Genomic DNA, 25,034 nt, shown 5'->3' with positions numbered 1-25,034 from the left:
CCGAATCCGAATCCTGCTGAAAAAGGCCGAATCCCAAACCGAATTCTGGATTTGGTGCATCCCTAATAAAAAGAACAATACAAATAACCACACAATTTTAGGCTTATGGCACACAAGTTGTTTACTCCATTGACATCTAAACCAAATCACACAAAGAACTACACAATCTTAGGCCAATGGCACACAGGTTGTTTTCTCCATAGGCGTATAAACAGAAAAACACAAAATGACTGAAGAGTCCATCTGTTGACTCTATCTGTATATTTATGTATATTCGCTTAAACAGTGTTAAATATGTACAATAATAAAATGGTGAGATTTATTAAGTATTATTATAGTTACTACTCTGTCAATTTTGGCCAGATCTAAGCTCCTGAAACTAGTCAACTTTGAGTTTATCCACAAAACATTTTCCACTATTTCAAAGTACCTTTCTTTTGGACTGTTGCTTGATCAGGTCCTTAAATAGACTGCTGAAAGATCTGGAATCTGGGCCTGTATTGGACATAAACATAGTATAAAGTAGGAATATCCAGCCAGATTCAGTCTTCCAATGCTTCAAGGCACCTCATTACATTACTCAAACTGATCCTTCAGAAGATTGAGAAGAGCCTGGATCTTGGGATGTAATTGGCACTAGTCTGCAAAAGTTAAAAGCTACATAAAACAAGTTACAAATGCACTCAGCCCTGAGAGGATATTTTCTGCATAACATTTTCCAGTGTTTCAAGGTACCTGACACTAATAAGGCTTCAATAAGGTTCCTCAAAAGAAGTTACTAGCAATTAAACGGAACCCAAACACCTCATATTGCTTGACTAAGCCTTTGTAGGTTGACACCTAAAATAACATGTTTTATATGGAGATAACAGGCATTCCATAAATAAAACTTGTATTTTTATAAAGCACAGTGGACCCTAACAGTTTCCCTAAAGAACAGCCGCATCTTGAAGCAAATCAGTATCTTCGTCATCCAGGAGGAGATCAGCATGAATAATGTCTGTCTCTTCTAGGACATCCTCCAAATCCTGGGCAACATCATTATCAAAGTCTTGCTCCATGCTTTTTACAAGGCTCAGGTGATCGAAAGGCACAATGTGCTCTGCAGGCACTGTAGTCCTGACTATGGTCCTGGCGATGGTGTCGGCCATCTCTGCTGCTACCGCAGCTTTCTGTGCTTTTTGTCTCTGTTGCTCTTCTTGCTGCCGGTGAGTTTTCATATGTGCGTTTCGGCTTTTGATCTTGAAAAATACCCTGAGTGTGATGAAAGGCAATTAACGTTATAAGAATATACATAAGTAGTAGATGATTTGAACAGTAAAGACTAAAAAGTCCTAATGTATCAAGTCATGCTGGGAAAAACCTACTGCTAAGCAAACTACTACAACTGGAAAGTTAGTTCAGAAATTTTTCGCCACGAAAAAAAACGCCCATGGACTTCAATTAGTGAAAGCAAAACGGGTCAGATTTGCCCATCGCTACTTATGAGCACATCTATTCCCCTGCTATTGTAAATGGCATATGTCATCCATTGATGGTGATCTCTCGGCATTTAGACCGCAGAAATCTGTCAAAGGGGAAAGAGGTAGGTCACTTCTAGTGATGTGCCGGCTGACAAAAACTCACCTTCACCCCAACCCGACCCAGCAGGTCCCCTCCATTTATAGACCCGTGCACGAGCCGCACATTTCTGATGGGGGTGGGGCAGGTGCACACCTATAAATAGAGGCTGCTGGAGGAGGAAACCAACAGTGTAAGGTCACCCAGAAATCTAGTGTGGTCAGGTCCTGCGGACTTCAGCTGGCCCGCACATCACTAGTCACTTCATATTGAAGATCATAACTATGGCCAGAGCATAGATGACAACACTTGGCGCATATAAACTACTATTTGTTATTCTGCTGCACATGTAGCTGGCTACAAAAAGTTCTGTTGTTTTCTACTGAGTGATCTACAAGTAATTTCACTTCAGGACACTTCTAAGGTTTGAGAATGATGAATCCTCACAATTGTACAGAACAGAATATGTGATAATGCTGCGCTTACTGGTTTTACTACACACAGTAAGTTGTACTTACTTGCCACAAACTTTGCATGGAAAAATTGTGGACGTATCCGTCTCTCCGCTGGTGTTGCTGTGAGCCGGAGAGCTTTTAACGGAGCAATATCCACTTTGAGTGTTGGACTTTGTTCTGGAGCTACCTGGAGCTGGAAACACCTTACTTGGTACACTGGCTCCTCCGTGAATACGAGCGTGCCCGTTCAGAGCTTGTCTGGAACAAAATATCTGCAACCCAAGGAAAACGCATTTTAAGGAAATCAAATCTGCATTCCCAGTAACTCCACACATAGAAGGTTAGATCAGGGAAATCAATAGTCCCAAGCCATGCTGCCATTTTTAGGAAATTGAGTCCTGTAGCTTTAGAGGAGCAGTGCAGAAGAATTGTCAATCACCAGTTTTTATAAAGAATACAAAATGCTGTGACAAATTAAACAACCTCTTATCCCACTGTAAAGAATGTCAAGGAAGAGCAGGAGAGAGTAAAAGGATCACGGGTGAATACTCCTGGATGAAAGGGAAAAACTGGACATTTCTTACTACGTCTACGTCTGGTATGCTACATTATGTGTAAGCGCATACACTGCATGTCAGGCCCCACACACTTCCAGTTCCAGCATCCGTGATATCTTTTATTTACACGCTGAAGCCTCATGTACATGCCTGAATTGTTGTGTAGGGAATCAAGTTATGAGAATTACTTCAGGTTTCAGTGAGTTAAAGACTTCTGCAAAAACTGGAGAGGATAGAAATCTATGGGGGTGCCAGAAGCTTCTAAATGGCTACAAGCAGAAATACCAACATACTCTGCAGTGCTGTACAATAAATGGGTGTGTTCATTAAACATAAATATTAGGTGAGGTAAAGAGGCCGCTGCCCAAAAGAGCTGGGGAGGTGGCCACGGCCTATGATTGTTTAGGTCATCACTTACAGCTCCACAGTTTCCCATCTCACAGACAAATGAGCCAATAGATGAAACACCGTATGCACCAGCGGGCCGAGAAAAGTCTGTGGCGTGTCGCAGGTCTGGTGATTTCTGCGTCAGATCACACCAGTTTTCATATCTTTTGTCTTCCAGCTCTTCGTCCTCGTCTCCGTCATCATCAACACTTGTCTGTTAGGAAACAATTTCCGCAAACAAAAGTCCATTAGGGCCACTTCTTCCAGTCTCACCACACCCAACCAGCGGGAAAGGTTTTGGAAACTTAATATATTTTAGAACCAGACACTGTGGTATTAGCAGGAAGGAACAATGATGCCTAAAGATAAAAAAATATTCTGAATAGGGATGCACGGAATCCAGGATTCGGGCCAAATGCCTGGCCAAACCGATTCCGAATACAAAGAAATCACACAACTTTTCATAACACAAACAAGGAAGTCAACCATTTTTTTAAATTATGCCCTGCGTGTGCGATTCTCTTTCCCCCTTATTTCCCCAATTTACATTTGCAAATTAGGGTTTGGATTGGTATTTACCCAAATCTTTCACAAAGGAATCACGATTTGGCTGAATCCTAAAATAGTCAATTTGGTGCATCCCTAATTGTGAATGTATGATACTGAATATGCATATTATTGGCCAAACTGTGGCATGCAGAATATGAATAGTGCATTATAATTAACATGGTTTATGATTTGGCCTCTCTAAACAAAGCACATTTAGGTTGCATCAAAACTGGTAAATGTATCTCTTTATACAAAGCAAAGCCAGTAGTCATTTAGGTTTAGTGATTCAAATGTTAGCAACAAGGGTTGCATTTTCTGAAGATTTGTCAGTAGCACAGGTTTAACGGTGGTGGTTATGCCAGTGGTCTCAATATCTGCTCTAGTCAAACTGTGTAACATTAGTTAATGGGCAAAAACACAAGCTGTGGGATCAGCAGGAGTGTATACGGTACGTGTGATACAGAAGTTCCTCAGATCATTCATGTGCTCATGTAATCACCAGCCAGCACTCCGGTTGGGGGATTGTAGAAGAGTGAGGTGCTAGAAGCTGACCACCTGGGACTGATTAGCTTCAGGTGACTAATCAGGAACCCTTAGGGTAGGACTTCACATACAATTTCTGCGCGATCAGACGCACTGCGCAAAGACGCAGGCGTTAGTCAGATGCAACAGAAATACGGTAAGTAATGGAAATGTCTGATGAAATCGAAGCATTGATCCGACACAACACGACTGTCGGATGCAGACGCTTACCTTATTTCCATCGCTTTCAATTTGACCCTGCGTCTTTGCGTCAATCGTCAGTGAAGTCCTACCCTTAAAACCCGAGATCTCTCGAGATCTCTGACTGGGAGAGACAGAGAGAATGTCTGGGATCTGCACTTAAGTGCGAATCAGCTAAAGCTAGCGCAAATTTGCCAGCGTGATGTCATTTAGTTACTCTGCTGATTTACTAACGTGTGCTGGCGTGAATTCGCCCCCCCCCTACATTTCCTAACATATGGTACATAAACTATACAGGGGGCACATGTGTAGGGCAATATAAAAACTCTATTTTATTTTATGAAGCTTTCCCAGACTTGTGTAGTGTAATGTATTTGCTGCTACATATACGTCCATTGTACTTTAACTTGGCGCTGTATGCAAATTAGGCATCGCTAGTGCAACTTCGCTTTGCTTAACAAATTAACGCTAGCGCAACTTCGCTACCTTTTGCCTCCCTGAGCGCAACTTCGGGTTTTAGTGAATTAGCAGCGCCGTTGCGAAACTTCGTCTGGCGAAGTGCGGTGAAGCCAACCCTGGCGAAATTCGGAGGTCAGTTTTTTTTCCCCATAGTGGACACACAGTCACCCGTATGGAAGGTCTGTAATTGCATTGCACTGCTTTTTTTGTTGTTATTGAACTAATACTGCTGCCAAAAGCAATTTTTTTGTAGTTAGGACAGAAAAACTGTCTTTATTTTGTACCTGTTGCTGCCGGCTGAATTAAAAGCCATTTTTCTTTATGAGACTTTTGCTGTCCTGACGCTTACTCTGTGGGAACCCGTCATAGGGATACAATAGTCTTTTTCTCAAAAAATAGCCCAAACAGACCTAGGTCGCCCATACTGCTCCCTCCCGGTGCAGACTGCCATCTTGCATAGCGCACACGCACATAATAAGCGAGTCTCACAAGATGACATCATGCGCATAATGAATAAAACTTGCTCATTGTGTGTGTGCCCCAACATGGCTGCCTGCACTGGGAGCTTCCTCTTGGTGAGGGCAGTCTAACACTGGCAGGGGCAATTTTTTTGAAAAAAAGACTTGTATCCCTCCCCCACTTGAGTGCAACCTCTATAATCCCACACTGGTGGATGACCAGTGCCCTTTAAAGGGGAAGGAAACCTAGTCGGCGCAAACCCCCCACCCCCCCTCCTGTTTGTTGCCCACCCTCCCTCCTCCCCCCTGGCCTACCCGTCCCGCTGGGCAAATGCCCCTAACTTGTTACTTACCCTTCTGCGCAGGTCCAGTCCAGGGAGTTCACAGACGACGAAGATCGCGTTGAAGAAGATGGCGTCTGTGAACTCCCTGGACTGGACCTGCGCAGAAGGGTAAGTAACAAGTTAGGGGCATTTGCCCAGCGGGGGTAGGCCAGGGGGGAGGAGGGAGGGTGGGCAACAAACGGGAGGGGGGGTGGGGGGGTTTGCGCCGACTAGGTTTCCTTCCCCTTTAAGTGCCACGCCCTGAGACGCAGCGTATTAGCACATGTATAGGCCCCTTCTGACAGCACACCGATATGTGGCTGAAGGTCTGTCAGATAATCCTGTAGGGACCTGTATGGATTTCTTTGCTATGTAATTACTAATGCAATGAACCCCCTCCACAATGCAACACCAGCATTATTGCCTCTGCAGCAGGAATCAATATCTTGAGCAGACCCATAAAAACCCATAGAAAGGAGTAAAACTTGCACCTCTCCATATGTCATGGATCGTCTCATTTTGGGCTTCATGTATTGGGCACTGGCCCTTTCACTGCACATGATTTTGCTGGCGCTGTACTTACTGCCTGGTCCATGGTAAATGTAATGTACGGGGTTGGGCACCAATCAATGTAGTAGGTCCTGGGCAGGCTGGCAGTATATATCATATAAACTATTGCAATTGAAGTCATTTTCTTTATACTTTAATAAAGGCTAATTTATTTCTGACTCAACTTCTTATTCTACACGACCCATTAGATGGCAGCACAATCTACTCCACTCGGATAAAGAGAACTGGAGCTCAAACACCAGATACAAATGGAAGTGCTTAGTAACGCAGTAGAAACACAACAGCGACTCTGTTTTCATACAGAACATAAAATGTCACATTTCATTTCCTTATTTCCTAGTAGAAAACTTCTTAAATAAGCCACTTCCACATACAAAGCTGTTCTTTAGAACAGGAAGGTACAGAGTCTCCTTCCTTATGATTAAATGCAACTGCAGCTTTTACAAAGAATTGGGCTTGGACAGAACCCCAAGAAATTACCGCAACCTAAAACCTCCACATCCTATTGGTAGTGAAGTTCTGTGTCTCTGAAGATGCCCCGATAGCTCCACATCTTCTTTTCTGCTGGTTCCCAGCTACTAATCTTCTTTTTTACTACCAGTTACCTGAGTCTAGGGAGCAACTGCCAGTAACAAGTATATACACAAGATGAAATTAACTCGTCTAATTAGTAAATATACTAATAAGTATAACTGATTAATGATCGGCCCTGAAGTAGATGTAACCTATCTTTCTGCCAGTATGTTGATGATTTCCAACATTCCCTTAAGGTGGCCATACACTGTAAGATCCGCTCATTTGGCAAAGTTGCCAAACGAGCGTATCTTAACCCGATATGCCCACTAACGGCTGGGTGATATAGGATGAATCCGGATTACAATACTATGAATGGGCTCCGACGCAGACCGCATCAACTAGCCGGTGCAGTCCTGGATCGTACAAAAAAAAAAAATCAAACTTGACCGATTGATATCAGGATTTTTGGCCTGATATAGATCGGGAGGACCCGTCGGGAGACCCCACACATGGGCAGATAAGCTGCCGAATCGGCATATCGGCAGCTTTAATCTGCCCGTGTATGGCCACCTTTAGTGTAGCTTCTCAACCGCATCCCAGAGCACACTGAGCATGTGCAGTGCCACTGACACCCAAAAGATGGCCGAACATGATCAGCTGCTGCTGTGGACAATTCACCTGGATTATTGTGGTTATAGTGCTGCTGCACTTCTGGACCAGAGCCATAAGAATCACACATTGTTTTATTTAAAAGCACTGCCTATGTTTTGTTCTTTGTCTTAAACTTTACATAGTAAGTAAATTAGGTTAAAAAAAAAAAGAGACACGTCCCTCAAGTTCAACGTAGTTATAAGAACAAAGCAAATAATCTCCTGGCCGTGTAGCTTTGGGACTGTATGGAATACATGAAAGCATAATGTACATAGCAGAAACCCAGCAGTTCTATCTCGTGTATCTATAGGCTTAGATTCTGATGGTTATTATTCACATGTTGCATGGTTAGGAGACATTGAGTTAGAATGGGAATGGGTGGGTCACATATTAAAGTGCCAGCTCAAAACCTGCACCAGCATCTGCTAATATCCAAGATCCTCTGGAGAATAGTAGTAGTTGCACCTCACAATAGATGGAGTCTAATACATGGCAACCCACCATTTTTTTTTCATTTTTCTTTTATTATCTAACCTCCTTCAACATCATGGATCTACTGGGATCATGGATTTGGTGTGGCGGAACTGGACTGTCACTTGGCAGTAACAGAGGTTCTAGGGAGCAATGTTGAAACACCCATCTTGCTTAGTGAATGACAGCCACTCCTTTCCCCCCATAGGGTGAGACATTTTGGGGGCATTAAATGGAAAATATATGTATATATATATATATAATACACAAAAGCCATGAATATCCTGTAAATGATATCCTTATAAATGGTGAGTAGTGATGTCATTTCTAACACATGACTCACTGAAACTTGTGTATTATAATAAATAAAGTACCCCCTGTTGCAAAATATGAGGATATTAGAAGTTACCTCGGAGTTCCATGACCTGTATAAAAACACTCGGCCTTCGGCCTCGTACTTTTATATGGTCATGAAACTCATCGGTAACTTATAATATCCTTATATTTTACAAGAGGGGGTACTATATTCACTATATAATAAACAAGAGCCATGAATATCCTGTCAATTATATCCATATAAACGGAGCTTAGTGATGTAATCGGTTATAACCAGAGCTTAGTGATGTCATTTCTGTCACATGACTCACTGAAACTTGCATATTAAGATAAATAAAGTACCCCCTGTTGCAAAATATGAGGATATTAGAAATTACCTCGGAGTTCCATGACCTGTAAAAAAACGGTAACTTATAATATCCTTATATTTTATAACATATATACTTTATTTACTATATAAAGCTGTCCCTTTGTTGTGCAGTACAGCCAGTCACATTTAAGCTGCTGGTCATTACTATCTGTGACCGTATTGTGTGCATAGTAGTGATATGTGGGTATCAGGCTGGCCCGCATATCACTAGTGTATAAAGTGCCATGATAATGTACATAATTGTTTATGTGAGAAGTATTTCCTTTTTTTTCAGTTATGTAAGGAAATTGTATGTAATTGTAGCCATGGGCAAATAAATAAATTAATGTCAGGACTGGGAGGCTTTGGGACCAGTAAATTGTGACTAAGGAGGAAGCCGACAGAAGAACAGGCAGAAATAAAACGGCCGGAGGGGTAGGTATCCAGAGGTTTAAACACAAGATTCAGATACAAGTCAAGGCCAGAGGCACCCAGAGTAGTCGGCAGCAGGTAAGAATTTCTGTAACCAGTAAATGAGCAAATCCAGAACTTTTTTATTTTGAATTTATTACGAAACCACCAAGTGACATCATCATGGAAGTGACATAAGTGCACCATATTGGAAAGCACAGACGCCATTGGCTGGAGCAGTGACCAGTGCTTCTTACCATTACGGTGTCAATTGTAAAGTGGCTTTGTAGCCCAGACCTTACTGCTTGTTCCCTTTAGTTACTTTATAACATGGAAGGCATTTCTGTCTCTGAGGGCACTACTGGGAAATCTTTAAAGGAGAAGGAAATGCTAAAATGAAGTAAGCTTTATAAGAAAGGTCTATATAAATACACCAGTAAACCCTCAAAGTAATGCTGCTCTGAGTCCTCTGTCAAAAGAAACACAGCACATTTCTTTCCTTCTATTGTGTACTCATGTGCTTCTGTATCAGACTTCCTGTATTCAGCTTAAACCTCCAGAGCTTGGGCGTGAGCATGCTCAGTTTGCTCCTCTCCCTCCTTTCCCCCCCTACCTCCTCCCCTCCCTGCTGTAATCTGAGCCCAGAGCTATGAATGAGCAGGGAGAGACTCGGGCAGGAAGTGATGTCACAACAAGCTAATATGGCAGCTGCTATCCTAAACAAACAGAGAGCTTCTAGAGCTGGTTACTCAGGTAAGGTAAAGCATTCTACAGAATAAATATAATGTTATAGCTTGCACTTTTGTGTAGTAATCTATTGGCAATAAACTGCTTCGGGGGCTTTCCTTCTCCTTTAAAACATAGTCCAGCTTTTATATGTGAAAGAAATATTGTTGCCAATACCTCATTCCCAATGATATTGAATTAGCACTTACCACTCCATCTTCATTAACCTCAGCGAGCCGAGTTCTGTGCCTACTCCCCAGGTGTAAGATCTTTTTCCAGGTGTAGTAATATTCAACACACTGTGACACCGTCTTTGACTTAATCTGAAATGCAATCGTGGTATTAACATTTAGACATCTCAACAATACAAGAAAATATTGACTAAAGGGCATCTTGGTAGTCAAATCTTTACAGTCCAATTCGGGGATGTAAAACGGATGTGGCGAGGAAGCTGCAAAGTGTTCTCCAGATCAGCTGGAATGCTCTTGAAAATTACAAAAAAAAAACAAAAAACCCCACCAAATTCCTTGTGTTGTTGAGTCAGTCTTTTTAAAGGGGACCCGTCACTCAAAAAAATATTCAAAATCCTATTTTATCACATTAGTCAAGCAAAATTAACTTTAATTACACTGTATAAATTATTTGAATTTTGTTTCCTTTTGTCTGGAAATTAATGATTATAACAAGCAGGCAGGAGCCACTTTATGGACACTGTTATTAAGACAAGCCTTGTATCATCTCAGAATCTTGTTTGTGCACCAGAATGGGGGACCTGATGTCCATCCCCATGTTCTGGTTACACAATTAAATGGTGAAGAGAACTGGGGAATGTGGGGAGAGCAGTGACATCTAGGAAGTGCTGAATGGAAAGTAAATGTCTGTCTAAGGCATAGAGGAGGGGCAGACAATATTTGATCGACAGCTGAGTTTTTTAAATGAGCTTACAACAGCTATGAATATGAATGCTTTTATAAAAAATAGAAATTGATTTCATGTTTAACATGAAAATAACTTTTATTATACACCTTTTTGTGTCTGGGTGATAGGTCCACTTTAAACAATAAGTAATTTTTTTTTTACTATCTCTTAAATTACTTTAAACACCCCCCAGAATAAAATACCTCTCTCCCTGCATTCATATTTATTTCATTTCTCTATTACAGACAGTTCAACTGCAGCTCTTTTAGTTACTTCCCTGTCTAGTGAGAAGCTCCACCCCTTTTGCTTTCTGAGCCCTTCTCTCTCCAACTATGAAAACATCAAAGAGGTGCCTACTGCATATGCCTGATTGTTTTCCATTGGAGCAGACACAATGAGCATGCCCAGAAGGCTATTCTTTGATGTCATAGTCAGAGAGAGAGAGAATCCCAACCCTAATGGTAAAATGCTTTAGCTCATCCCAACCCTAATGGTAAAATGCTTTAGCTCATCAAAAATAATTTCCAAAACAGTAAACTCAACCAAGTTGTATTTCCACTGAAGGCATGATCTTGTGAGATGTCACCTGCCAAACCTGCTGCATTGCTTTACTTTTTATAACCAGGTACAGCAAATGGGGCAGTTTTTTACATTTAATTTTGAAATCTGACATGGAGCTAGACATTTTGTTAGTTTCCCAGGTTTCCTTAGTCATGTGACTTGACATTCTCTATTTACTGTAGCACTGATGTCATTCCCCCCCCCAGCAGCGTAACAACAGAACAATGGGAAGGTAACCAGATAACCGTTTTCTGACACAAGATAACGGCTCCCTGGTAAATTTGAGAATAGCACTCCATAGTAAAAATCCAAGTCCCACTGTGACTCCTCCAGTTACAATGAGTTGGAGAAACAACATCTTATCTGAAAGTAGTTCAATCACGAAGTGCTGACTCTTTCCGAAAGCACAGGATCAGGACCTGAGATGGCCGCCTACACACCAATATTACAACTAAAAAAATACATTTATTGGTTCAAGAATAAAATTTGATATGGTAGAGCGAATTATTTGTAATGTAAGCAGTGTAATTAGAAATAAAGACATCACCATAAAAATCATGACAGAATCCCTTTAAATACTTTAAAAAAATCTTTGCAGGAGAAAATCTATTTTTTTTTTAATTCAATATTTAACTCAAATCTCATCTGGACCTTAGATAGATCAGCCTTTAAATTCATTCCTTTAGGTCTCCGACTGACATCAGAGTACAGAACTGGAGGAGTCAATAGCGAGTAAGATAAGGGCAAACATAAAAGGCTTAAGGTATGTTCAGGTTTTCATTTACTGTAAGTGAGCCCAGAAGACAAGCTTGAGAGCCAAGTGCAGTTGTGCCAATCTAAATTGTTGTCTAAAGAAACATCTTTGTATCAAAAAGTGTAACTCACCATCTTCTGTACATAAAAAAAGTCTTTGTTGCAGGTGTGTAATGCCTTGTTAAAATTCTTCTTTTCAGCGGCACTCCATTTGTCTGACCCTAAAATATGACAGTGATTATTTCCATGTGCTTGAAATGTATTGAACATGTCTAAAAATATTCCATTGGAATGGTCTTCCGTAGAAATCTGTTTGTCATCCTAAAAACTGTTGGCTGCTATAAAGCATTTCTCTCTTTCAGGAAACCACAGAGAAATCTTTAAAACATACAGTATTCCAGAGATTGCTTTTATTTCCAGGGCCTGAATGAGAGTAGATCAAGGGCGCTTTTTATTTTGTCAGTATCAGAGCTCGCCATGATGAACCTGAACCCTTTCAACGCCTTATAAGCAAGGGTGTATTTGGGGAAAGGCCACAAAGTGCCCACCCGGCCCCCCATGTGGCTTTGTTGCTTGCGTTTTGAGGGTTAAAACCCAGTCTTGTGTGTAAGGTACTGCAAAGTTCAGGAGGTCCTACTAAATTGGCCAAAATTGGGTCCTGCAAAAGCCCGGCCCTGGTTTAGACTACTAGTCAGGTTATATTCTCAGTTATGCAGGCAATTAAAGGAGAACTAAACCCTAAAAATGAATGTCTAAAAATGCCATATTCAATGTCAGGACAACAAACTTGTCACAGGGGGTCACCATCTTGGAAAGTGTCTGTGACACTCACATGCTCAGTGGGCTCTGATTGGCTGTTGAGAAGCTAAGCTTAGGGCTCGTCACTAATTATCCAGCAGAAAATGAGCTTCCCTGGCTGTAATATAAGCTGATGCTACAGGTTTGCTGATTATTCAATTCTGATGCTAATTGCACTGGTTTCTGTGCTGCCATGTAGTAATTATGTGTATTAATTACTAATCAGCCTTATATTGTGACATTTCTATTCTATGTGTACTGTATATTGTGAGTGGGTCCCTAAGCTCAGTAAGTGACAGCAGCACAGAGCATGTGCAGTGAATCAGCAGAAAAGAAGATGGGGAGCTACTGGGGCATCTTTGGAGACACAGATCTTTACTGCTAAAGGGCTGTGGTTGCCTTGGGCTGGTACAGAAACACAAAACATCATGTACAATATGTCTGCCTTACTTCTTTAGTTAAGCTTTAGCTTTCCTTTAAGGAATCCCATCTACAGAAAACCTTTTCTTATGGATCTGGAAACTTGAGTGTGAGTGGTCTATTTATCATGCTATGTAAATAGTGGAGTAAAACATTACTAGTGATGTTGCCCAGAGCAACCAATCAGCAATTTCAACAGAAAAAAAAGAGCAAGGATCCGATTGGTTGCTATGAGTCACATCACCAGTAATGTTCCACTATTTACACAGCATGATAAATAGACCCCTCACACTCAAGTTTCCAGATCCATAAGAAAAGGTTTTCTGTAGATGGGATTCCTTAAAGGAAAACTAAAGCTTAACTAAAGAAGTAAGAATAGCAACGAGCCTTTACTCGACTGAACTGTTGAGAAGACGCAAGAGTTCTATACCGGACTAGTTCTCTTTATTGCCTCGTGTGAAGGTCATACCCATATCTACAATAAACATTCCAGAGATTTTATTAAACCAGTTTGTCCTGCTTGTGCCACATAATCCTTTTCACAAGTTACAGGCAATTTGCTCCTTCCTCCTGAACACACTCTCCCTTATTCCCTCCACCCACCTCCCGCTCATATAAACTGCCATTACTACTACTACTACTACTACTACTACTACTACTACTAGATCACCTTGCTCTGCCATGTCACATAGTGGCATCCTTATTAACATACAGTCACATTCACAAATACTCAAAGTTTGGTCTTTTTTCTATTTTGGGAAATAGGAAACCATCCCAGTAGCCTCTGGGCTTCCTCTGTATTCTGGGTGAAAATTTGGCAGATAAGCAAAGTCTTTAGTCACATATTAGTCACAGACTATATAATAAATAAATAAGAATTATTTCTCGTAAACCAAATATCATTAAATAGGCTAGGGGTGGGGTGCTCCTTCTACAGGCTAGAAAATTAATGCAAAAATATAAAGTATCTGGTAGAATTAAGTCAAAAGCAACTGAACATTAATGGGGTTATTTATCAGATGTTACAGTTTTATATACCTCAACTGAACTCACAGTTCGAATGGTTTCTTATTTCAGAAAAAACTTGAATGGAAACAAATTGATTCTGAATAGTTGAGTTGCGCAAACTGGAATAAATCAAGTTTTTAGCAGGAAAAAACTCGAATCACTCAGGTTTTAGATGGCGTATTTTCCATTCCAAGCTATTTCCAGGGTTGGGGTATAATAAATCTTGAAAAATTCAAGTCTTTTGAAAAAAAATTTAGTTGATTTTTATACCTGAAAATGTGAATTTTAACGAAAGAATCAACCCGAAAACTCAAATCTTAATAAATCTGTCCTTTAGAGTTTCACAACTCATCTGAGTGGCTTCTTCAGTTAAATTAATGCAAAAAGCAACTTAAAAGGTGTTGTTTACCTTTAAATTACCTTTTAGTATGATGTAGAGAGTGAAATTCTGAGACAATTTACAATTGGTTTTCATTTTTATTATTTGTGGTTTTTCAGTTATTCGGCAGCTCTCTAGTTTGCAATTTCAACAATCAGGTTGCTAGGGTCCAACTTACCCTAGCAACCATGCATTTATTTGAGACTGGAATATGAATAGGAGAGGCCTGAATAGAAAGATGAGTAATAAAAAGTAGAAATAACAAAACATTTGCCTTACATAGCATTTGTTTTTTAGAATGGGGTCAGTGACCCCCATTTGACAGCTGGAAAGAGGCAGTAGAAGAAGGCAAATAATTAAAAAATGATAAATAAATAATGAAGACCAATTGAAAAGTTGCTTAGAACTGGCCATTCTATAATATACTAAAAATTAACTTAAACAACAGATTTATATCATATTAAGTGGCATATTAAAGAATCTTATCACACTGGAATATATATTTAAGTAAATATTGCCCTTTTACATCTCTTGCCTTGAGCCACCATTTCGTGATGGTCTGTGTGCTGCCTCAGAGATCACCTGACCAGAAATACTGCAGCTCTAACTGTAACAGGAAGAGATCACCTGACCAGAAATACTGCAGCTCTAACTGTAACAGGAAGAGATCACCTGACCAGAAATACTGCAGCTCTAACTGTAACAGGAAAAAGTGTGGAAGCAAACGATACAACACTGTCTGTTAATTGGCTCATGTGACCTAACATGTATGGTTTGTTTGGGTTGTTTGTGTGCACCGTGAATCGTACAATCCCAGGGGGCGGCTCTTATTTTTTAAAATGTCAATTTTCTATTTATGATTACCCAATGTCACATACTACTAAAAAAGTATATTATTATAAAAAATGGTTTATTTACATGAAACAGGGTTTTACATATGAGCTGTTTTATGCAATATCTTTTTATAGAGACCTACATTGTTTGGGGGGTATAGTTTTCCTTTAATCCGTCACAGTGAGCACAGTGCAGATGCTAGAAAGGCTGAAGTGAATAGGGATGAGATTTTACTAGGCTCTTTATACATATGTGCCTAATTCAATTCCCTGTACATAATAATGTATAATACATGAATACTCCGGCCACAGCCCTTCCTGGCACAGACATCTGATAATGAGTATTCTGATTTATACCCCCCCCCATGCTTATTATCCGTGTGATGAACACATCCGACTGAATGAGGCCTTGTGGTTTTATTGTCTACAATACACATGGTACTCAGTGACCACAATTGGTTTCAGACACATTATATTTTCCATGATGAATAATTGTCATGATATAAAACATGATGAGGCAAATAGCACAACAGCAGCTTTTTTACAGAACTCTGTGTTACCTCTAATGACCCTAATGAAGGGCAATGGCACAGGGGTGATTACCAGAATTCTGCAAAGTTCACTTTGGTGGGGAAACCCTCCAATGACTCGTATGCTGATCACCTGGACTGTCCCTGTGTACTAGTGGGTCAGTCAGTCACAGCTTTAGACACCTTTGAGCCAAACTGGTCACCAACAAAATTTGGGATCTCCCCTTTCTGCCATTGTTTAAATCAATAGCGACATGTTTTTAATAAATGCCTCTTTAAAGGAGAACTAAAGCCTAACTAAAGAAGTAGGTAGAAATGTTGTACATGATGTTTTGTGCTTCTGTACCAGCCCAAGGCAACCGCAGCCCTTTAGCAGTAAAGATCTGTGTCTCCAAAGATGCCCCAGTAGCTCCCCATCTTCTTTTCTGCTGATTCACTGCACATGCTCTGTGCTGCTGTCACTTACTGAGCTTAGGGAGCCACTCACAATATACAGTACACATAGAATAGAAATGTCACAATATAAGGCTGATTAGTAATTAATACACATAATTACTACATGGCAGCATAGTGTTCAGTGCAGAGAAAAACGGGACTGTGGGTTGAGGGACTGTCACTCAAAAAATGGGACAGTTGGGAGGTATGCACACACCGAATATCATACGGAAATGTGTTTTGTACGATATTATCAGTGCATCTCTGGCCACCTTTACAGATATAGTATCTATTATCCAGAATGCTGGGGGCCTGGGGTTTTTCCGTAATTTGTATCTGCTACAAATCATATAAACATTAAATAAACCCAATAGCCTGGTTTTGCTTCCAATAAGGATTAATTATTTCTTAGTTGGGATCAAGTACAAACTACTGTTTTATTATTACAGATATTATTATTTTATTTACAGAAAAATTTGAATTATTTGATTAAAACAGAGAGGGCCTTCCTGTAATTTTGAGCTTTCTGAATAACAGGTTTTCCAGATAACCGATCCCATACCTGTAATTAAAACAAGTCAATATCCTATTTAAATGGAAAGAAAAGCTAACAGAGAAGGTTCCCCTGTGTATCATTGTTTTGTACAATTGTATTACACAAGAATTTGCTACATTATATATTCACAATTGCAGGTCACTCTCTGGGACTCCCAACATGGGACTGTTCAGGCCAGAAGTGTATTTTATCAGTGGTACTTTTTGACACCACATCAGTAGGAAGTATCACACACACAGTACTACACAATACCTGCATAGTGGTAATTTGCTAAGGGATGGTTATGCAGCCTGTGGGGGGTTTCCAATAGCAGCGTCTCCAGCGCTCTCTGAAAAACACAAAAACAAAATAAAAACAATGTATATTTTGAAATTAAATTACAATCAAACATGAGCTGAATTAGACTATCACTGACTTTATAGCTGGGTTATATGAAAAACAATATACTGTATGTGTATTTTTTTTTTATGTACATCTTTAAAATTTACAGTGCATAGATATACAGGTATGGGACCTGTTATCCAGAATGCTCAGAACCTGGGATTTTCTTGATAACAGATCTTTCTGTAATTTGGATCTTCATACCTTAAGGGGCAGATTTATCAAAGGCCAAGGTGAATTTTCAAATTAAAAAAAAAATCGAATTTTGAGCTATTTTTGTGTACCTCAACTAGGGAATACTCCAAATTTGATTTGAATTTGAAAAAAATTAGAATATCGAAATTTATGTACTGTCGCTTCAAAAATTCTACTTCGACCATTCGCCATCTAAAACCTGCCGAATTGCTGTTTTAGCCTATGGGGGACCTCCTAGGACTTTGGTGGACTTTGAAAAATCAAATTTTTTTTTTATGAGAAAAACTTCGAATCAAATCCGATTGAATTCGCTATTAATTAGATTTGTACAATTTCGACTTAATTTTGAATTCGCATTTTGAAGTTTTTCAAATTCAAACTTCGACCCTTGATAAATATGCTCCTAAGTCTACTAGAAAATCATGTAAACATTAAATAAAGCCAATAGGCTGGTGTTGCCTCCAATAAGGATTAATTATATCTTAGTTGGGATCAAGTACAAGCGACTGTTTTATTATTACACAGAAAAAGGAAATAATTTTTTACATTTTGGATTATTGGGAGATGCCACACCTGTACTATTGATTTCTTACCGTGATGTTCCCCTTACACTCGTAGAGAACGTGTAATGCATATTCCAGATTGGTTCCTCCTCCAGGCAGAACACTGGAGCAAGACATGCTCAGAAAAACATCCACTGGAAGAGAAAGAATAAAAGAATTTAGGAAAGTTTAGTTAGAGGTTAGTGGGTGCAAGGAAGGTGCTATATGCTGATTTCTTTTGCTTATTTGTACTTTGTTAGGATAGTAGTCTGTCTGTTTGCCCAGGTATGGGACTAGGATCATTGATTTTGGAGAAATCAATCTCTAGCAACCAGGCAGCAGATGTACATGTAAGTATGAGAACTGTAAAAAACATAAATAATTTAAAAAACCACAAAAATAAAGGCTAACTTAAAATACTATTTACTACACCACACTTAGGGCAGTATTTATCAAAATCTGAATTTTTCTGTGGTTTTAAATAAAAAAAAAGTCAGACCAAACTTTTTTGGATTGACGTGCGAAAAGTCTGAATTGTTCAGATGATCGTACAAACCCAGCGCAGACAATAATATCTTCAAATTGCAAATAGGACCTCTACCATAAACTTCTATAGGACCTCGACAGGTTGAAGATGGAGTATTTTGTATTCAAACTTATTGCAGCCTCGGGGTATAATAAACAATGAAAATTTTGAGGTTTTTTTCCCCAGTAAAAATTCAGATTTTGTATAAACTGTGTATCCTGTACTTGAATGGCTGCCCCTATGGCTACACAGCAGCTTGTTTATATAAACTATATTAGTTCTTATCTGTTATCTACTGTGTATCCTGTGCTTGAATGGCTGCCCCCATGGCTACACAGCAGCTTGTTTATATAAACTATAGTAGTACTTATCTGTTATCTACTGTGTATCCTGTGCTTGAATGGCTACCCCCATGGCTACACAGCAGCTTGTTTATATAAACTATATTAGTTCTTATCTGTTATCTACTGTGTATCCTGTGCTTGAATGGCTGCCCCCATGGCTACACAGCAGCTTGTTTATATAAACTATAGTAGTACTTATCTGTTATCTACTGTGTATCCTGTGCTTGAATGGCTGCCCCCATGGCTACACAGCAAATACAGCAAGTTTTACCAGTGCAGGGCAACACTACATTATATTTTCAGTACAACACTTTACATAATCTCAACATAATCTTTGTCTTTTTTACTGGGTCAAATTAGATTAGTTGCTTTAATAAGCTCAGTCTTATTTATGTTACTTGACCCTAGATGGTGCTGCCTGAATGTGATAGAGAAGTACGACTATAATTTCCACTGGGGCAGGGACTGATGTGAAAAAAAAAATAATTTCTGTAAGTGCTGTGTACAAATGACACTGTATAAACAAGTAATAACAATAACACATGCGATAATGGAAAGTTACATTAAAAAGTTCCTTTACAGAACAAAATGGCAAGAATACAGAACACGAGGTGGAGCTTTAGATAGAGATGTTTGAGCAGAAGTGAGATGACAGGTGATGCAATAAGGGAAGGATAGAACAGGAGAACCCAAACTGTGGTGCTGGCCCCTAATGGCACATTAGCAGGGGGTTCAGCCTGAAGGCCAGTTAGGGAGACAACTGGGGGAAATTGCCATTTTTCTCTCCTAGATTCAATTCAAAGCCCAGATTGACGGTCATTTAGGTGAGATTTGGGGTGAATGTGTATTTTCTCTCCTAGATATTCTAGTAGGACTAATACACTGATATTTTCCTGTAGGTGTATTTATTTCATAAGCCAAGGTGTTCCTTCACCATCAAAGGGGGCCTGGTCAAAAGATGAACCTTCAATTTGATCTTAAATTTAAAAAAGGTCTGACAACCACTAGAACTGAGATGTGGAGTCATTTGGTAGATAATAAACGAGGTAAAGTGCAAGGTCGAGATAAGTGACGGGAGCACCGAAAAGTGTATTGAGGCTAAGGGAATAGGGAAGGCACAGCAGAAGAAGGAACATGAAGCTTTGGGTAAGTGAGTGGGAAGATTGATATTAGCTCCTGGGAGAGTTAAAGGAAGAGGTGAAATAAAAAGGAAAATTGGAAAACTCGCTCTGCCCCCAGCCAACATTGGACAGGATTTAACTTGAGTTGACGGGAGACCTACCTTTTTGTTGAGGCTCTCTGCTTTCTAGATCTGGCAACGGTTTCCAAACCAAGGTTGCATTGTCCATTTCCTTCTCAAGGGATGATGGACCCTGAAGTTCTGGAATATCTGCCTGGAATCTTGATCCTATATTAATCCGTCTAATAAAAGAAAAATCACATGTATAACACAAACTTTGGGTTTCGTCTACACGGAAGCATGATTTGCATCACAAGAAGGAAGCTTGAAACTAGTATACTTCAACATTATCTATGTTCCACGGATACCAGTTGTTTGTTAATCGGGTGATTGGATAATAGGTGAGGTAGTATGGAGAAGACTTCTCTTCAATTCCTGCAGTTGTGATTATTCAGGTTGTCGGCCCAAATCAACAGAAGAATACAATTGTGGCCACACGCAGGGTATCTTGGGTTTTTTACAGGATCAGCACATGATTAACTTAACTAAGGGGTTATTTATTAAAGTCCAAATGCCAAAAACTTGACACATTCTAGGTTTTTTTTTTTTACTATAAAATCTGAAAATCCGGCATCTCAGACATGTCGAGTAGTGGTGGGCGAATTTCTCCCATTTCCCTTTGCCAAGAAATTTGCGAATTTCCCGCAAAAATCACAAAACAATGAAAAATTAGCAGAAAATTGTGAAATCAGAAAATTCAAGAAAAAAAACGTGAAATTCAAATGGTTTCACAAAAAAATCGTGAAATTCTAAAGTTTTCACAAAAAAAATCGTGAAATTTGAACATTTTCACGAAAAAAAATTGTGAAAATCGGAAATAGATACTGGCGAAACATGGAAATTTGCTGCGAGTTCATGCCAGGCGAATTTATTTGCCCATCACTAATGCCGAGGTTGTATACAAGTCAATGGGAGAAGTCCGGAAGATATCCTGATCTGTGCTGTGTTTCGTGCAGTAATCCAAAGGTTTAGTGATTTTCGGGCAAAAATCCTAAAAATGTGTAAAATTTTCGGACATTTTTTTTTTTCGAGTTTGTTCACAAACTTGAATTTTTTCGGGAAAATGTATTGATAAATAGCAGGAAATAACCTGTGTGAATTTGGTTGGAGTATATTTCACAAAATAATGGGATAAATTCGGATTTTGATAAATAATAGTGATCTTCCCTCAGCATCTTGATGCTTTTACTAGTGGACATTACGCTGCCTTCTGTTCCTCTATTTTAGTTATAAGGTGTTTTTTTATATATTTATCTGTCCCATCTGTATTTCTTCAATTTCATTAGATTTCCCCCATTGTTATGACAGTATTCCTTCCCCTTCCTTAAAGACTGTGGTGGACGCTGTAAAGCACCTTCTGGTGAGGGAAGTAGTAGTAGTAGTAGTAGTAGTAGTAGTGTTGTCCTGGTCACCACTGACTAAATCTCACTAATGCTCACTTCTCAATAGACAGAACACAACTTCCACCTGAAAGTTCAGTTTGTAGGGTGAACGTGTGCTTTTTAAGGCAGAGCTTCTCAGGTTTCTGGCCAACAATGTGGCTTTGAGGATTTTCTCACACGTCCACAGGAGCCTCTGTTGCAAATACCGTTGGGAACATTTTTCATCAAATGAGTAATCTGCATGAATTCATGTAACGACTAATAAGCGATACTCTTAAAGGAGAAGGAAAGGTTAAAACTAAGTAAGCCTTATCAGAAAGGTCCATCTAAATATACCAGTAACCCCCAAAGTAATGCTGCTCTGAGTCCTCTGTCAAAAGAAACCTCATATAGTTAGGAAAAAATGAAATGTATAAAGGCTGGAGTGACTGGATGTGTAACATAATAATATTAACATAATTCCTGCTTTTCAGCTCTCTTGCTTTACACTAATTGGTTACCAGGCAGTAACCAATCATTGGCTTGAGGGGGGCAACATGAGCCATAACTGTTGCTTTTGAATCTGAGCTGAATGCTGAGGATGAATTGCAAACTCACTGAACAGTTATGTCCCATGTGGCCCCCCTTATAGTCACTGACTAACTCAGAGTTAGAGAGCTGAAAAGCAGGAAGTAGTGTTCTGGCTATTATGTTACACATCCAGTCACTCCAGTCTTTATATATTACATGTTTGGCTAAATAACTATATTAGAAACATTTTTTATTTTGCACAGCCTTTTTACCCAGTTTTTGTTTTTACACTAAACTGTTCCTTTAAAGGGGTTGTTCACCCCTAAGTTAACTTTTAGTATGATGTAGAGAGGGATATTCTGAGACAATTTGCAATTGGTTTTCATTTTTTTTTATTTGTGCTTTTTAGTTATTTAGCTTTTTATTCAGCAGCTCTCCAGTTTGCAATTTCAGCAGTGTGGTTGCTAGGGTCCAGATTACCCTAACAACCATGCACTATGAATATGAGACTGGAACATGAATTTGAGAGGCCTGAATAGAAAGAGTAATAAAAAGTAGCAATAACAATACATTTGTAGCCTTACACAGCATTTGTTTTTAGATGGGGTCAGTAATCTGTAAAGAGTCAGAAGAAAAAGGCAAATAATTCAGAAACTTTATAGAAAAAAAAATAATGAAGGTCAATTGAAAAGTTTCTTAAAATTAGCCATTCTATAACATACTAACAGTTAACTTACAGGTGAACCACCCCTTTATATATATATATCTTATACAGGATCAAGTACAAGGTACAGGTATGGGATCCATTATCTGGAAAACTATTATACAGAAAGCTACTAATTAAGGGAAGACCATCTGCCATAGACTGCATTTTAAGCAAATAATTAAAACTTTTATCAGTTATTTTTTTAATTTCATTATTTTTCTCTGTAATAATAAAACAGTCGCTTGTACGTGATCCCAACTAAGATATAATTAATCCTTAGTGGAGTAATAACAATCCTATTGGGGTTATTTAATGTGTAAATATTTTTTTAGTAGACAAGGTTTGGAGATCACAATGGTAGAAAGACCTCTTATCTGGAATACCCCAGGTCCCAAGCGTTCTGGATAACAGGTCCCATACCTGTACTGTTATTATTACAGAGAAAAGGGAATAAAAAAAATAAATCATTTTTCAAATTTGGAACTGGAGAAAGGTCTATGGGTGATGGCCTTCCCATTATTCTGAGCTTTCTGGATAACGGATCTCATCCGTTTATCGAAATCGCTACTGGAGGCAAAAGCAAAAGGGAACGTTATGAGTAGTGTGGAAAAACAGTTTGTATTTCTTACGGTTCAACGTCGATGGTCTGTTCTCCGGGTCCTGGAGTTACTGTTGTACTGCCGGTATCAATGCTGTCTGAACAACAAGAAAAACACACGGCTCTTCATTGTCATGTGTGGGAACAGCTTAGAAATCATACAGCCAATAATGTATTAGGGAAATCAAGCTACAGCCCGTGATCCCCTTGTAGGGTGGCAGGTCCCATATATATAATTGGGGTGAGTTAGCAGGGAACTGCAGGATCTTAGCAAGGCTCCGCCCATGAGGAGACTGCTTCTCTTATAATAACACCACTAAAATGAATGTATATCCAACAGCTACAAAAGAACAGCTAATGGCACGTCAGTAGGCAAGCAGCATTGCTACAGTGAGTGCAACACCAGAAATACTGCTCATCAATCTCATGTCCTAATTCTATTCACATGGTTTTCAGTTTAAACCAGGAGGTGGCAGTATTCCATTTAAAGGGGTTGTTCACCTTTAAATGAACGTTTAGTATGATGTAGAGAGGGATATTCTGAGACAATCTGCAATTGGTTTTTATTTGTGGTTTTTGAGTTATTTAGCCTTTTTTCAGAGGCTCTCCAGTTTGCATTTCCAGCAATCTGGTTGCTAATTCCCCTAGCAACCATGCACTGATATGAATAAGAGACTGGAATATGAATAGGAGAGGCCTGAATAGAAAGAGGAGTAATAAAAAGTAGCAATAACTATAAATGTGTAGCCTTACAGATTATTTGTTTTTAGATGGGGTCAGTGACCCACATTTGCAAGTTGGAAACAATCAGAAGAATAAGGCAAATAATTCAAAAACTATAAAAAAGGAAAAACGAAGGGCAATTGAAAAGTTGCTTAGAGTTGGCCATTCTATAACATACTAAAAGTTAAATTAAAAGGTGAACCACCCCTTTCAGATTTGTGAAATGACATGCAGTCCAGGTGAAAGGGTGGACCTCATTCCCCATGGGAAAAAAATAGGAATAATATTAACTACTATGCAAGTTTATACTTAGAGGGGTGAGATGTGAGATGGTGAGGGTGGGATGTAAGATGGTGAGGGTTGAGATGTGGGATGGTGAGATGATGAAGGATGGGATAGTGAGATGTGTGATCGTGAGGGGTGGGATGGTGAGATGTGGGATGGTGAAGGTGAGATGTGGGATGGTGAGGGGTGGGATGGTGAGGGGTGAGAGGGTGAGGGTGAGATGTGGAATGGTGAGGGGTGAGATATGGGATGGTGAGGGGTGAGATGGTGAGGGATGGTGAGATGTGGGATGGTGAGGGGTGAGATGGTGAGGGTGGGATGGTGAGGGGTTCTATGCAAACAGAGAAGCATATACTTACTTGGCCGCCCAAGCAGCACTCTTGGTGAAGGTGTGAGTGGAGTCAGTGGAAGGTGTGCGTTGTGTATAGCTGTGATAACACTGCTGAACAGGCCTGATCCTTGTCGCACAGGGCTCAGCATCGGAGGTGGTGTGTATGTAGGTAACTCCTGAGTCCCGGTTAGTAAATTCTCCCCCAGGACACGGGGAGAGCGCAGTTGGCTTTGGTACAGAGTGGCACCAGAATAAAACGAATTGGCCGTGAAGGAAGGAGGAGGGATGAACAGTGGTTCTGGTCGATGTCGGTACTTTCTCTTTTCCTGCTGAGGCTTGAGGCTTTCTGAGTTGCCCGATTTCAAGCTGCTTTGGTGAAGCTTACTAATAATTTCCTAAACAGAATTTTACAATTTTCAGTTAGAAACTCAATTGTCTAACCCAACATAGTTTTCCTGCTAATAGCCAACACTGGGTGGTCACATGTGTGGTTTTCCTGTTATAACCAGCACCATTAGTTGTTCTGCGGCTGAAAGGTCTGGGGATTTTTGTTCATTAGTTGTTTTATGTTAACACCAG

At 39.7% G+C, this 25,034-nt stretch overlaps 1 protein-coding gene across 4 annotated transcripts in view; it reads right to left on the bottom strand.

The window, feature by feature from the left end:
* Nucleotides 1–25,034, bottom strand: part of trerf1.L (transcriptional regulating factor 1 L homeolog) — a 118,633-nt gene continuing 93,599 nt past the window's right edge. For all 4 annotated transcript variants that reach the window (XM_041562529.1, XM_041562527.1, XM_018262572.2 and 1 more), the window contains 10 exons: nucleotides 24,484–24,850; nucleotides 23,148–23,214; nucleotides 19,963–20,102; nucleotides 17,862–17,965; nucleotides 16,945–17,020; nucleotides 11,866–11,954; nucleotides 9,711–9,824; nucleotides 2,991–3,173; nucleotides 2,079–2,287; nucleotides 1–1,254 (listed from right to left, as the gene is read on the bottom strand). In XM_041562529.1, the coding sequence (XP_041418463.1) occupies nucleotides 930–1,254; nucleotides 2,079–2,287; nucleotides 2,991–3,173; nucleotides 9,711–9,824; nucleotides 11,866–11,954; nucleotides 16,945–17,020; nucleotides 17,862–17,965; nucleotides 19,963–20,102; nucleotides 23,148–23,214; nucleotides 24,484–24,850 (1,674 nt within the window). In that variant the 3' untranslated portion in view covers nucleotides 1–929. The remainder of the gene's footprint in view (nucleotides 1,255–2,078; nucleotides 2,288–2,990; nucleotides 3,174–9,710; nucleotides 9,825–11,865; nucleotides 11,955–16,944; nucleotides 17,021–17,861; nucleotides 17,966–19,962; nucleotides 20,103–23,147; nucleotides 23,215–24,483; nucleotides 24,851–25,034) is intronic.

Source organism: Xenopus laevis, chromosome 5L (assembly GCF_017654675.1).
Source record: "Xenopus laevis strain J_2021 chromosome 5L, Xenopus_laevis_v10.1, whole genome shotgun sequence".
NCBI lineage: Eukaryota > Metazoa > Chordata > Amphibia > Anura > Pipidae > Xenopus > Xenopus laevis.
This window is presented reverse-complemented; position numbering and strand designations above follow the sequence as displayed.